The sequence below is a fragment of the Pelobates fuscus genome, chromosome 4 (assembly GCF_036172605.1).
Source record: "Pelobates fuscus isolate aPelFus1 chromosome 4, aPelFus1.pri, whole genome shotgun sequence".
In the NCBI taxonomy this organism is placed as follows: domain Eukaryota; kingdom Metazoa; phylum Chordata; class Amphibia; order Anura; family Pelobatidae; genus Pelobates; species Pelobates fuscus.
The window spans coordinates 157,799,885-157,813,301 of record NC_086320.1 but is presented as its reverse complement, the minus strand read 5'-3'; the positions used below and the strand labels follow the sequence as shown (position 1 = coordinate 157,813,301).

Genomic DNA, 13,417 nt, shown 5'->3' with positions numbered 1-13,417 from the left:
TGAGCGGTTGTTCCAATTCCTCAGCCAGGTCTTCCGGGAGCGTGCGGCCTATATGGTCCGTGAGGAAGTCATCTATTTTGCGCCGATGTTGGCGCGCGTCAGTACTTCGGTCGGTGGTATCCAAATTGTAAAGCTCTTCGTAGAAGAGCCTGAAAGTCTGCAGGATATCTGTCGGGGTCCTTTTCATTGTCCCGTCCCGTCCTTTGATTTGGTGTATGTGATGCAGTCTCTGTCTCTGTTTCAGTGTGCGTGCCAGTGTCCTACCACATTTGTCAGAGAACTCATAAAAGTGTCTGTTGGACTTGCGAATGGTGTGTAATAGGTTCTGGGATAGGAGGTCCTTGAGTTGTCTACGTGTGTCCGTGAGGTGTCGATAAGTGTCGTCCGTTTGGTCAAGTTTATGTCGCGTCTCTAGGGTGGAAATCTCACGTATCAGAGCTTGGGTTTTGGCGCCGTGTTCCCTCTTCCGTTGAGTGCATAGCCTGATCAAATGTCCCCGTATTACACATTTATGTGCCTCCCATATAGTGAGGGGGGCGACATCTGGTGTGGTATTTTCCTCAAAGTATTGGGTCAGTGTCTGGGCTACTTGTGTGGTGATATCATTGTCAGACAGGATATTTTCATTAAGTCTCCAGTGGCGTTCACTGGGTTTAAAGAGCGGAGATTTGATTGTAACCTGGACCGGTGCGTGGTCCGAGTCGTGCTGTATGCCAATGGAGGCGTCTATCAGGAAGGGGAGGTATTCCTGTGCAAGGAATATATAGTCTATCCTGCTGTATCTGGTGTGGGCCGCTGAGTAGCATGTGTAATCCCTGTCTTCGGGGTGTGCCACCCTCCAGCAATCTATCAGGCCTGATCTAGCTAAGGATTGTTTGGCCTGGCGTATACAATGTGAGGGGATGGTGCTGGTGCCCGCGGATGAGTCCATCCGCGGGTCCAGAGGAATGTTGAGATCGCCCGCCAGGACCAGTGTTCCCTCCCGGAATGTCTCTAATAGTGCAAGGGTTTTTGTTAAGAACCGGTGTTGACCCTTGTTAGGGCAGTACACCGTGGCGAAAGTGTACCTATGGTCGGCGATTTCACCCTTGACAAATATGTACCTGCCCAGGGGGTCTGCCTGCGAGGCGGAGCTGACAAAAGGGGTACTGTGGGAGAAGAGAATGGCGACCCCCGCTCGTTTGGCTTCGGGGTGATTGGCGTAGTAGCCTAGGGGGAATCGTTTATCGCTAATCAGGGGGGCATCTTTACCTTGTAAGTGTGTTTCTTGAATAAATGCCACAGAGGTCCTTTGTGCCCAGAGGGAGCGTAGTAAGTGTCTCCTCTTTTCGGGAGAGTTAAGGCCTCGAACATTATGCGTTCGTAGGAGCAAAGGCGAGGGCAGATAGCTCGATGCCATGGCTGAGTTCGGGCACAGAACGCGTGGGGGGGGAGGGGGGTAGAGGAAGGAAAGGCGATACGGGGGGGAGTAGATAGGGGTCGGGTCAGGGGTTGAGTCAGGGGTTATAGGCAACCGTGGCCCTAGGTCAGGTATGGGTGACCTAATATACAGGTGGGTCCGTTGCTGGGGGACTAGGAAGTCACGTGTATGTGGTCCGTCAGGTGGTACCGGGTGTCACGTTCCCCCGGACCACATAGGGGCGGACAGCAACACTCAGGGGTCGTGCGAATCAGGACGAATAGAATAAACAATATATGTGAAGTCAACGGTCTTATTGAGGGGCTACGGAATCATCAGACGTTGGGCGTTCCGTGCGGGCTGGCGTGGGGCGGAACAGGGGACTAAGCCGTGGTACGGCGGGAGTCGGAGCCGGGGGGGCGCCCAGTCTCGTCAGGCTGGTTTCCATGGGGGGGGGGACGTCTCCTGGGTATCCCAAGCGTGGCTGGGAGGGCGGGGTTCCAATAATTGTCTCAGTATCCGGAACTTGGGGTGACTGCAGTCGGTCGGGGCGAAACAGGGGGGGGGGGGGGGGAGGGGGGGGTGCGCGGGCAGGGAAATTGCACACATTCTGATAAAGGGAGAACAATTTTGCGGAGAGCATACAGTACAGGCAACATTATTCAGATTTAACAGTAAATAAACCTTAGCAAAGTTCCCCTTATGCTCACAGTTCCCCATGTCTTAGCTACTGGGCAAAAGGGAGGTCCGCCAGTACCCGTGGTCATTGAGAACTGCGGCATTACGGGGCGCAACCGGTATAACGGCTATCCTGGGATCGTACTGTGTCTGACAGGGCGTGGGCGGTGCAGGCTGCTCACCTATCTTATATGCAACGCCCCGTGCAGCGTGCAACTCCCAGGCCCATTCGAAACTCCCCGCAAGCCCCCCTCCCCCCCCCCCCAACTAAGGAGCGGGCGGCCGCTCCATCAACAGCAAGGGGACGTGCCAGATCCGGGAAAATGGCAACTTCAGAAGGGTGGGGTGTATGGTGGTTATACAGGCTAAGACATGCATACAGTGGGTTGTAAGGGGGGCGAATTTACTAGTATCTTACATAACGGGCTACAGTGCAGTTGGCTTGCAATATAACACTCATAACCAGAATCTCCCAATTCCCCCCTCCCATCCAGCGCCCCACCCCAACCTGACACTGGACCCCCCCAATTCTAGCCGTTGAAGCAGCTAACGGTTCCAGGGAGTCCTGTAAAATTAAGGGGAGTCTCGCCATTCGGCGTGGGCAGTCGGGCGGTTCTGGGCTGAAAACTGGGTAGCGTCCCGATCTCCGACCCTGGTGGAGTCGGATGTCAGAAAGAGGCAGAGTACCCCAGTCCCCTGGTCGGGAAAAAATCCGCCGGTGGGCAGTCCCGATACAAAATAGTGGGGGCCTACTCCCGCTCCCCACCCAAAAGCAATAAACGGTGTGTGAAAGAGAGCCCCCCCCCCATATCTGGAGTGTCCCCAAAATGTCGGCCCGGGTCCCCATGGCCTGCGTGGAGAGGGTAATAACTATGCCCCCCACATGAGGTTCAGTGTGTGTACTTAGCTGTCGTCGATGCTTTCAGATAGGCACAACATCATACGGGGGCAGTTCTGGAGGGCCAGGTGACACCGGGGTCGGGATCAAAACGGGTTCAATTATTCTTCGGGCCCATTAGGGCCTCCCCAGCGGATAGGTTGCGTGTCGTTACGTGCTCGGTTGCGGAGCGGCTCTGGAACCTCAGGGTGGTCCGGGCGTGGCGGAGGATGGTCCAGTATCCAATTGCGAACGTTGACAGGTGGCAGGTCCATCGATCTCAGGAAGCTGGGTATTGTCGTTGGGCCACCTCAGGGAGCACCACGTGTTCCCCCGCTTGGCCTGGAGGCTGAAGGGGAAACCCATTTGTAGGGTATACGTTTCTCCTGGAGGATATGCGTGAGTGGCCGCAGCGCCCTTCTTGCGTCCAGGGTGAGGGTAGACAGGTCCTGGTAGAGCGAAACAGCGGCATCTTGGAAGGTGATGGTCTGAGCGCGTGCTGCTCTCATGATGGCGTCTTTAAGCTGGAAGGACAGTAGGCAGCAGATAACGTCACGTGGGAGGCCATCTCTCCTGGGGGGACGAAGGGCCCTGTGGGCTCGTTCTATCTGGTAATCTTCTGGGGCATCTTCTCCCAGAATATGGGTGAAAAGCTGCGTAAGGGTCGTGCCTAGGTTTTCATGCTCAACCTCCGGCAGGCCTCTGATTCTTATGTTATTACGCCGTCCCCTGTTGTCCAGGTCCTCCACCTGTCTGCGAAGCTCGAGCAGAACCGAGCCCTGTCTAGCAGTGGCGTGGTCAGCGGATTGGGAGTGTTGGATGGCCCTGATATTCTCCCCCTCCAGCTCCGTGACTCTTTCCTCCAGGGCAGTGAGGTCCCTACGTACCTCTTGGATCTCTTCCCTGATCGCCGCCCTCAGCTCCGCCACAAGCGCAGTTTGTCGCCCTTGGAGAGCATGTTGGCAGATATGGACGCTAGTTCAGCAGTAATGTGTGTTAGCTGGTCGCCCCCCGCCGGGCCCGACCCCGGGCCTGCAGTACTGTCCAAGTCCGGTGGCGTGGCCGCCATCTTGTCCGCGTGTCTCGCGGCTCGGGGGCCGTCCGGGTATGCTAGAAAATCATCCAGCGGTCCGGCGTTTTTCCTCACTGGACTCGAGCCCGATGGTCCTGGGGTGCCCTGGCGCTTAGTTTTCCCCATTTTTAGAGGTGAAATGTGGCATAGATAAGGGGCTTTGTGGTCCGGGTTCGCGGAGCTCCGGCGATATGCGACCCACTCCATGCACGGCAAGCCACGCCCCCCTTAATGCAAACCAATCTTATTACAAATCTCTAACCATATAGGTTTAAAACATTGACACATAGACTTTAAATTTTTTATTTCTTCAAATTCCTCAATGCAAACAACAATGATGTATAAGAAATATACTCTGTATTCAGACCATGGTACTTTTGCCAAATGAGCTTCAGTGAGGTTTGGCATGTTTAAAAATACTGTGTATTATCGGGAAATGAATTGCATTAATACCTTAGTGGTGAGATTGCAACTGAGTAGACATGATTGAATCTTTGGCATGCAGTGTATAGGGTCATTGTTTTTACTTGGATTTTAAGAATTGATCGTTTCTGTATATTCACAAAAAAAAAATGTGTGTGTGTGTGTGTGTGTGTATATATATATATATATATATATATATATATATATATTTATATATTTATATTTTGCACTCGGAAGGACATCTTAAGAAAAATTCATCGGTTTATTCACAAACATGTAAACGATCAAGTCGACGTTTCAGTCCCTGTAGGACTTTTATCAAGGTCTTGATAAAAGTCCTACGGGGACTGAAACGTCGACTTGATCGTTTACACGTTTGTGAATAAACCGATTAAATTTTCTTAAGAAGTCCTTCCGAGTGCACTCCTTTCTTATTGTATACATTGACGGCTGAGGCAGCACCGAGGCAAGCACAAGACCGGCAAATTGAGTGTGGGACATTGGATTGGAGAGTTTATTTATTTTATTTATTTATATATATTTATTTATATATATATATATAAACAGCCAAGCCAATCCCAAAAGATCATTTTATATACTATGCATGACTGATTTTGTAATGATTCTGAGGCTGCTCACTGCTTACTATACATGCCCCTACTCGCAGTATAGCGAGTAGGGGCATATTATTTACTAATACCAAGTCATTTTTACTTAGTGTTAGTAAATGTGGCTGAAAGACCAGTTTAGGTCTTTCAGCCTTTTAGTAGATAGCTCCCTGATACCGTGGGAATTAGGGAGTTATCTACTAAGCGGCTGCAAGATGCAGACACGGCAATGAATAGGATCGGAGTGTCATTCATTAGAATGAAATTCCGATCCGAACAAAGTACCGAATTGCATCCTAACACCAATGGAGAAACAGTGCCCATTCTGTTAGGATGCAATTCGGCAGTTTTGCCGGCGTTCTGTCTAAGTGACAGGACGTTCGGCAATACTGACAGGAAGCATTGTGGGAACTGGGAGGAAATCTAGGGATCATGGGAAAATTGCTCTGACTAGCGGAAATGAAGCACACTTTGCTCCTCCGCTGGTCAGAGCTGGTCAAGCGGAGGAATCCTCCATAAGACAGAGTCCCTACTTTGTCTTATGATTTTAAAGAAAACTAAAGAAGACAGGAAGAAAAGAATAACAGATCCCGAGAGAGGGGGAGAAGAGGAAGAGATTGAGGAAAGGTAAGTTCGGCATGACAGTGCCGCTTTAACCCCTTAAGGACACATGACATGTGTGACATGTCATGATTCCCTTTTATTCCAGAAGTTTGGTCCTTAAGGGGTTAAACAAATTAAAAAAAAAAAAAAAAAAGGAAAAATCCTACCCTCAACAGGTGTCCCATAAACCTCAAGGGAAGGAATAACTTTCGAACTGCAAAAATAAATGATCTTTAAAGGGACACTATAGACATCCTGTCACCTTAACCCAGCTGTCTAAAACCTTGCAGTTTGTGTTCCTTTCCAAAAGATCCAACTGAGGAATGTGTTAAAATCGAAATCTTTGCTTCACACATTGCATTTTTATGCTGGCTAGAACGAAATGGCTCCCACGTAAGACATCAGAATAAAACAAGGGCTCTCTTGATAAATCTTAAAAAAAAAAAAAAAAAAAATAGAGGAAACTTCTGCTTCTGTGTTTTAAAACCGTTTGTCATTAAAGGGAAAATATAGTGCCAGGAAAAAGTGTTTAAATTGTATTTATCATTGTATGGGTTTTTTGTTTCCTTTGCAGACACATGTTTTTCTTGCACATAAAGGAGGATCTCCTGGCTGGCCAAATGCAGTGCTCCACAGAGCAGACAGTGGAACTGAGTGCCCTGTTGGCCCAGTTGGAATGTGGAGATTATAATCCCAACACCGCCAGCTACAACTACCAGTGCCTTTGCACAAAGGAATTTGGAGCAGCTACATTAGAAAGGTAGGGGTTTAATTTGTAAATGCCATGTCCTCCTTTTCACATGCACATTTGTGAATTAAAATTGATACATATATTATTTGTAAGAAAATCAGAAAATGATGTGATGCTGCAATTAATTTTCTTTTTTTTTGTAACATGAGTAAACCTTTTGCCTTGTATTTACCAGAAATGTAAAAAGAAAAGCTCTCGATCTGTCTCTCCCCCCCCCCCCCCCCAACTCTTAAGAAAAAGAAAAAAATACCCCTCACAATTCCTATTTTGATGAGAAATCTAGTGGTTTGTGTGAATTGAAAGCACATTTTGCAGTTGTTAAAATTTTTAGAGTGTGTATGTACACGGACAGTATTTATTTATTAGAATAACTGTACTCGTGTACCATTTTACTTTATAAGCAGCTGTCACCTTCTCTTGCAAAATGAGCATTTACTTTACTGAAATTTCAACCCAGTCAAAAGATCTTCTGAGATAAAGTTAGGGACGACTTTGTCTTGGTATTTTCCCTACACTTGTCAAACCTAAAAAAAAAGCAAACCTGTATACAGCCACATTTTGGAACTATATGCCAGTTAATGTTTGTAATTTTATTTCTTTTTCTTCTCATTCGATTTCTGCCCTCCTTACCCCCTATCAGTTTTTGGTTTGTTACAACTGATTGTACAATGAATAAACCCCCTGTTGTTTTATTAGCAGACCCAATGGTTTCACAATACTTAAATGAAAGAGGGGGGGGGGGGGAAGGAAGTCACATTTTAGGACACGCATTATTTTATTTGTTGTTAAACAATTTGCATCCGATTTCTAGATTCCTTGCCATGATGGAGGTGTTTCATTTTGGAAGTTCATGCAGAGTTGTTTGTTATGTAATCACCCTAAATACAGGTGTGGTAAGATCGCATCCGGTACAACAGTGAGCTGTGGACAGATTGTTCAGGTCATCTTTACATAATCCAATAATAATGTCCCATTTCTTTAAATAGGCCTTCTAAATTTGGAGCTGTGGAGTAGAAATAATTCCTCCCTAACTCCCTATCAAGCTCGATAAGTGTCATAACAGCCATGCCCAGATAACCCATTCCGCCCGTGCTTTCGTTTCTTTCAACGTAATTTCATTGCATATTACTTAACATGAAGTTACTTAATTGTATTAAAACACTGAGGGAATCTGGAATAACAAGGCAATTAATCTCTGCACATAATCCAGTTTTAAGGGTTTGGAAGAGTTGGCCAATACACACATCTCCCTCATTACCATATTTTCCACAAAGCATAAGTAATGTTATAGAGCGATATAGATATATTGGCATGTGATTTTTTTTTTTTTTTTTTTTTTTTTTTCTAGAGTTTTTCAAACTGCTTTCAAGCATGAAAGCCTGACCCCCTCCGCTGCTGTTAGAAACTTCACATACATATTTATCTAGCCTCAATTTAAATGGCAATATACTAAAATATTTTTCATCTTTTTTAAAGTTTATCCCAAGCTTTGACAATATTTGGAAAAGCATTTTTACCACTATTAAACTGAGGCCTTAGATGGCAGTGATGGACTGTAAACATGCTGGGCTAAGAGTCTTCCTTTTATTTCAGACCGCTCAGATTTGACAAAAAATTCATTGAAAGACTGGAACGAAAATTACAAAAATAGTAGCGATGTATAGTCCGTTGTGTCATTTAAAGCAAAATGCATGCAGTTTATGTATTCCCAACTTGTCTTCTGTCCAGCAGATGTAGTCATTTTGTATCCATTTTTATTTTGCTTGTTGGATGCAAGCCATGCCTACGTTTGTATTAGAAGAGCAATTGTTAACTAATTATTGATATTATTTATAATATTGTATGTGTGTGTATATACATTTTCAATTTTTTTATTTTTTTTGACCATGGAATACAATAAACCATTGTAGCAAAATGACCCAGTGATTCATTTTACAAATGCCCTTCTGTAGAAGTGTTGCAAATAGAAATGTGGGACAAAATTACAAAATACAGGATATATTTGGAGTGCTCCCTGGAACTCTTTTTGAATGTAATATTTTGCCTCTTGTTTTGCTTTTCATGTTTATATGTTAATCTGAATACTCCTGTTTTGTAGACTTTCATCATATGTAGCATATAAGTGCCGTTTGCAAATCAAAATGGCAAGCTTAAAGTAATACCATAAGGTCAGAAACACACCTATTCCTGACCCAACAGTGTTAAAACACCATCTAGCCCCCTTGCCCTCCTAAATATAGCAAAATATTACTTTTATTTTTTCCCGAGTATGCTGCGGCTTGCTCTGCCCCTGATCTGCCTGCTTGGCTGACATAATCAGAAGTGTTATTCAGAGCCCATCACAATGCTCTCACATAGGATGGGATTGGTTGAGATTGTCAAGGAGGCAAATCTGACAGAGCCAGTACAAGCCAAACACAGCCCTGGTCAATCAGCATCTCCTCATAGAACTGCATTGAATCAATGCATCTCTACAAGGAAAGTTCAGTGTCTCAATGCAGATGGTGGAGACACTGAATGGCAGTGCGGCACACTGCAGCACTGCCCCAGGAAACACCTCTAGCAGCCATCTGAGTAGTGGCCAGTGGAGGTTTCCTTAGGCTGTAATGAGAAGATTGCATTTTCTCTGAAAGGACCTTGTTTACTGCAAAAAGCCTGAAGGGAATGAGTATACTCACCAGAGCTGTTGTTGTTCTGGTGACTATAGTGTCCCTTTGAAAGCCACACTGTCATCTCACCCTGAAAAATAAGTACATCATAAAGATAAAATATTTATGTATAAAATGCTCATACTGACTATGTTGGAATTCCACTGAGACAAAGTAGGGACCACTACCTGACACCTATAGGCTCTGGGAGAAGCTACCGCTGTCTAAAAAGTCAATCTCCCAGCTATCACCAGTGATGGCTGCAGTGATATTAGTTCTAACTATGGACGTAAAATCCTCCATAGACCTCAATGCTGTTGCGCAAGAATACAGTAGTGATGTTGGCTCCTGGTGCTGAAGCGCCAAGGCAGAAAAGGACCAGCCAGAAGAAAAGAGCAGTGCCAGCCAGGGACAGGGTCAGCTAAATAAATCTCACCTTTTCTTGCCCCTATGGCCACTGGACCCCCAGCGGCGATATCACCATTCGGAGTCTTTACAGACTATGCACAGTCCCCAGATTGCGACAGTGCCGCTTTAGACATTCACCGTGTTTTATAAATGTACAATGCTTTTACATATTCTTTAATTGTTGAATTACAAGCAAATTTTATAAAAACTCTCCACAATTTGAAATTTAGCAAGATCTTTATTTTTATTTTTTTTAAATATTTATGATTTTTATTTTTCTTTCTAATGGTGTGAAATATTTAATTACAGTATTATTGAAAAACATAAAAGTTTGGAAGGATTGTGTCAAGCTTCGGGTGAATATAGAGTCCTGCAAATTGTGTCTACACTGGAAAACTATGGCGTTGAGTGGCATTCTGTGCGAGATGCTGAAGGGCAGAAACTTGTAGTTGGCATAGGACCAGAAGGAGTATCAATCTGCAAGGAGGATTTTAGTCCTATTAATAGGTACATACTATGTAATTCAAGTGTATAAAAATGTTTTGTTTAGAATAAAAGGAAACCAATTTCAGAGCTACACAAGCTCGACAAGCTAATCCCATTCAGTTTCCCAGTTTGTAACTGTTGTACGTTAATGTTGCAGAGTTCAATGCACAGAATGTTACAGTAATTTCCCCCTTTTTAAATAGTCACATAGCCATACCGACTTGGCTTTTGTATTGTATGGATAGGACAGATCTAATATGGCTATCAAAAAACAAAAGAATTGACTAATAAAAAATGTAAGCGTGTTCACAAACCCAAAAAACACAAATGTATGTACACAATTTAGTTCAGCTTATTATTTTTTCATAATAAAAAAGCTTGCCATCTGTTTGGTCTTTACTGCCCTTGTATGTATAAATGTATAGTGTAGTTGTTGTCCACCCCCACTCTGAGCAGGACAAAGAGTCTTCCTTTTGTGTGCTTGCATTACATGCATCAGATGGACAAAATTGACACTTGCTGGTCAGAAGGTTTATGCTCTTCCTAATTGATGGCTTCAAAAATTAGTTCAGGGTGCTTGTATTATTGCAAAATGAATGCTGCTTTTTTGTTCTTTTGGTACGTAGACTAACCCGTTAAGTAAAACCGATTTCTTGATATGAAGACCATGCCAAAACGGATATATCTGCATTGTTCTTCCACATCTGGTCAGATGAATTCTGTCTGAACTTTAATGGCATGTTCTGTTCTTGAAAATCAAACTTACTTGGTAAATGGGGAAAAAAAGGAGTATATTCAAGCACGAAATGCCCTTTTAACCTTTTCTAGAGTCCTGTAGGCATCCCGTGAAATAATCTACAAATACATTACAAAATGTAATTACTTTTTTGTCCTTTAGGATTACCTATCCTGTTATTCAGATGGCAACCCAATCGGGAAAGAATGTATATCTGACGATCACCAAGGAGTCGGGCAATAGTTTAGTCCTTCTGTTCAAAGTAATCAGCACCAGAGCTGCCAGCGGACTTTATAGAGCAATTACAGAAACTCATGCATTTTACAGGTTAGTATGACTGCTGATCCTCCAGGCATAGGCAACCTTTGGCACTCCAGATGTTGTGGGCTACATCCGCCATAATTCTCTTAAACCCATATTGCTGGCAGAGCATCATGGGAGGTGTAGTCCAAAACATCTGGAGTGCTGAAGGTTGCCTATGCCTGCTCCAGTCTGTCTATAGTGTTCCTTTAATATACGTGCTTTAGATTATTATTACAGTTCCGTGACACTTTAATGACTTGCCTCTAATTTAAACTTGACTGACAGATTAACGACCGTAGTCCAATTCTTCTGAACCATCACTAGCAAAAATGTGTCTTTCTTCTATAGGTGTGACACCGTTACCAATGCAGTTATGATGCAATACAGCAGAGACTTGAAAGGCCATTTAGCGTCTTTATTCCTAAACGATAACATCAATGTTGGTAAGAAATATGTGTTTGACATCAAAAGGACATCCAAGGAAGTTTATGACCATGCAAGGAGGGCCCTGTACAATGCCGGCATTGTTGATATGGTTCCTAGAAGTGACCACAGTGAGCCAAGTTCCCCTCTCAAAAACTCTGAAAGTACTTTGAACTGCAACAGCTGTGAGAACCTCAGCTGCCAGCAAACCAAGGCTCTGCAGGAAAAGCTGCGAAAGCTGAAAGAGGCCATGCTCTGCATGCTTTGTTGTGAAGAAGAAATCAATTCTGCCTTCTGCCCCTGTGGGCACATGGTGTGCTGTGAAAGATGTGCCTCCCAGTTGCAGGTAGGTGGACTCATGAACCCACCGGTTCATCATGGTTATGCTCTTTTTCCAGTTGAATTGGAAAACAGTCTGTCTATTTTGGTATATGATACATAAAATTTACTTGAAACTCACTATGAATTCCCCAAACAAAAGCCAAATAAACACCCACAACATCTTTATTCTTTAATATGTAGGAGTTAAACTGTGTAATGGACTTAAACATTTGGGCTAGAACTCCCACAATCCTCTGAAGGCCATTGCCCGACAGAGAATTATAAGTTATAGTCCAATTACACGTGTTTCAGCAGCTTGACACTTCTGACTTGAAGGAACGCTCCGGGCACCATAACCACTTAATAGAAATTAGGTTGTTATGGTGCAAAGAGGTTCCAGGCACTTCTTATCTTGGGGATTAAACCATTCACAACCAGTTTTTAACCCTGAAGTTGTCTCTCCCGTGGCGAACGATCCTTCCTTTCCGCTATTATATCCGTTTAATAAAATTTGGATCCAGGAAGCAGATACTGTTGCTGAGCAGAGGGGTTGCTGACTGGCTTAGATGGGTCATGTGACACTCTAAGCCAATTTAAAAAATATACAAAACAGATAAATAGGCGCAAAAGAAAATAATATGGATAAAATTTAGTATGCAGCACCTGCAATGAACCTTGGTAATAAGGTACCCAAATAATTACAAGACAGAAAAGTGCTGGTGCGCAAAAATATGTGGAGACACCACAAATGTGTCAAAGTATTTTTAAACTGTATCAGCAATACCAATAGTGTTATCCCATATAACACACATGTGTATATACTTATAACCTGCTAGAATATACACGGGATATCTGTAGGGAAAGAGACAAAAAAGAGAGTACGCACTCCTAGTGCAATAAAGTACTTAAAATTAATTTAAAACCAATACCCTTAGTAAAAATGCAACTCACAAATAGGGAGTGGTAAAAGCCCCACTCCTAGCTCTCTCGCCCAGGGAGCATCAGCCCTTTGGTTACGTGGGATCCTTAATACATGCTCTTGTGACCCAGGTGTCAGGTAAGTAAATATTTATTAAATCCAGATAAAGGCTAAAAACAGCAATAGGATAACAGTCCACCGTGAGCTCACCACACTGATGGGGAATGGATGCAGCAGGATACAGTAAAATGTAAAAAATCCGCCGCCCTTCTCCTTCTGGATGTGGTCCGTTCGTTATGTGTATATGTGAAAGTCACTATCGCGTTACCCGATCACATGGTCACGTGACTCCTCTAGGGGCTTTCTCAAACAAACAGTACTGTTGGGTGACATGATCAGGTAACGCGGAAGTGACTTTCACATATACACCAAGCGAACGGACCACATCCAGAAGGAGAAGGGCGGCGGATTTTTAAAATTTTACTGTATTCTGCTGCATCCATTCCCCATCAGTGTAGTGAGCTCACAGACTCTTATCCCATTGCTGGTTTTAGCTTTTATCTGGATTGAATAAATATTTACTTACCTGACGCCTGGGTCACAAGAGCATGTATTAAGGATCCCACGTATCCAAGGGGCTGTCCTTCGTGGGGGCGAAAGAGCTAGGAGTGGGGCTTTTACCAGAACTGGCAAATTAAATTGTATCCTTTTTGATATTGGACAAGGATTGAATTCCATAGGTGGTATTGTACAGATAGTGTA

At 44.1% G+C, this 13,417-nt stretch overlaps 1 protein-coding gene across 1 annotated transcript in view; it reads left to right on the top strand.

The window, feature by feature from the left end:
* The window catches only part of MYLIP (myosin regulatory light chain interacting protein), a 35,662-nt gene that overhangs the window by 19,794 nt on the left and 2,451 nt on the right, over nucleotides 1–13,417 (top strand). The window contains exons 3-6 of the mRNA XM_063451700.1: nucleotides 6,235–6,420; nucleotides 9,777–9,974; nucleotides 10,852–11,016; nucleotides 11,341–11,761. Coding sequence (XP_063307770.1) covers nucleotides 6,235–6,420; nucleotides 9,777–9,974; nucleotides 10,852–11,016; nucleotides 11,341–11,761 — 970 coding nt within the window. The remainder of the gene's footprint in view (nucleotides 1–6,234; nucleotides 6,421–9,776; nucleotides 9,975–10,851; nucleotides 11,017–11,340; nucleotides 11,762–13,417) is intronic.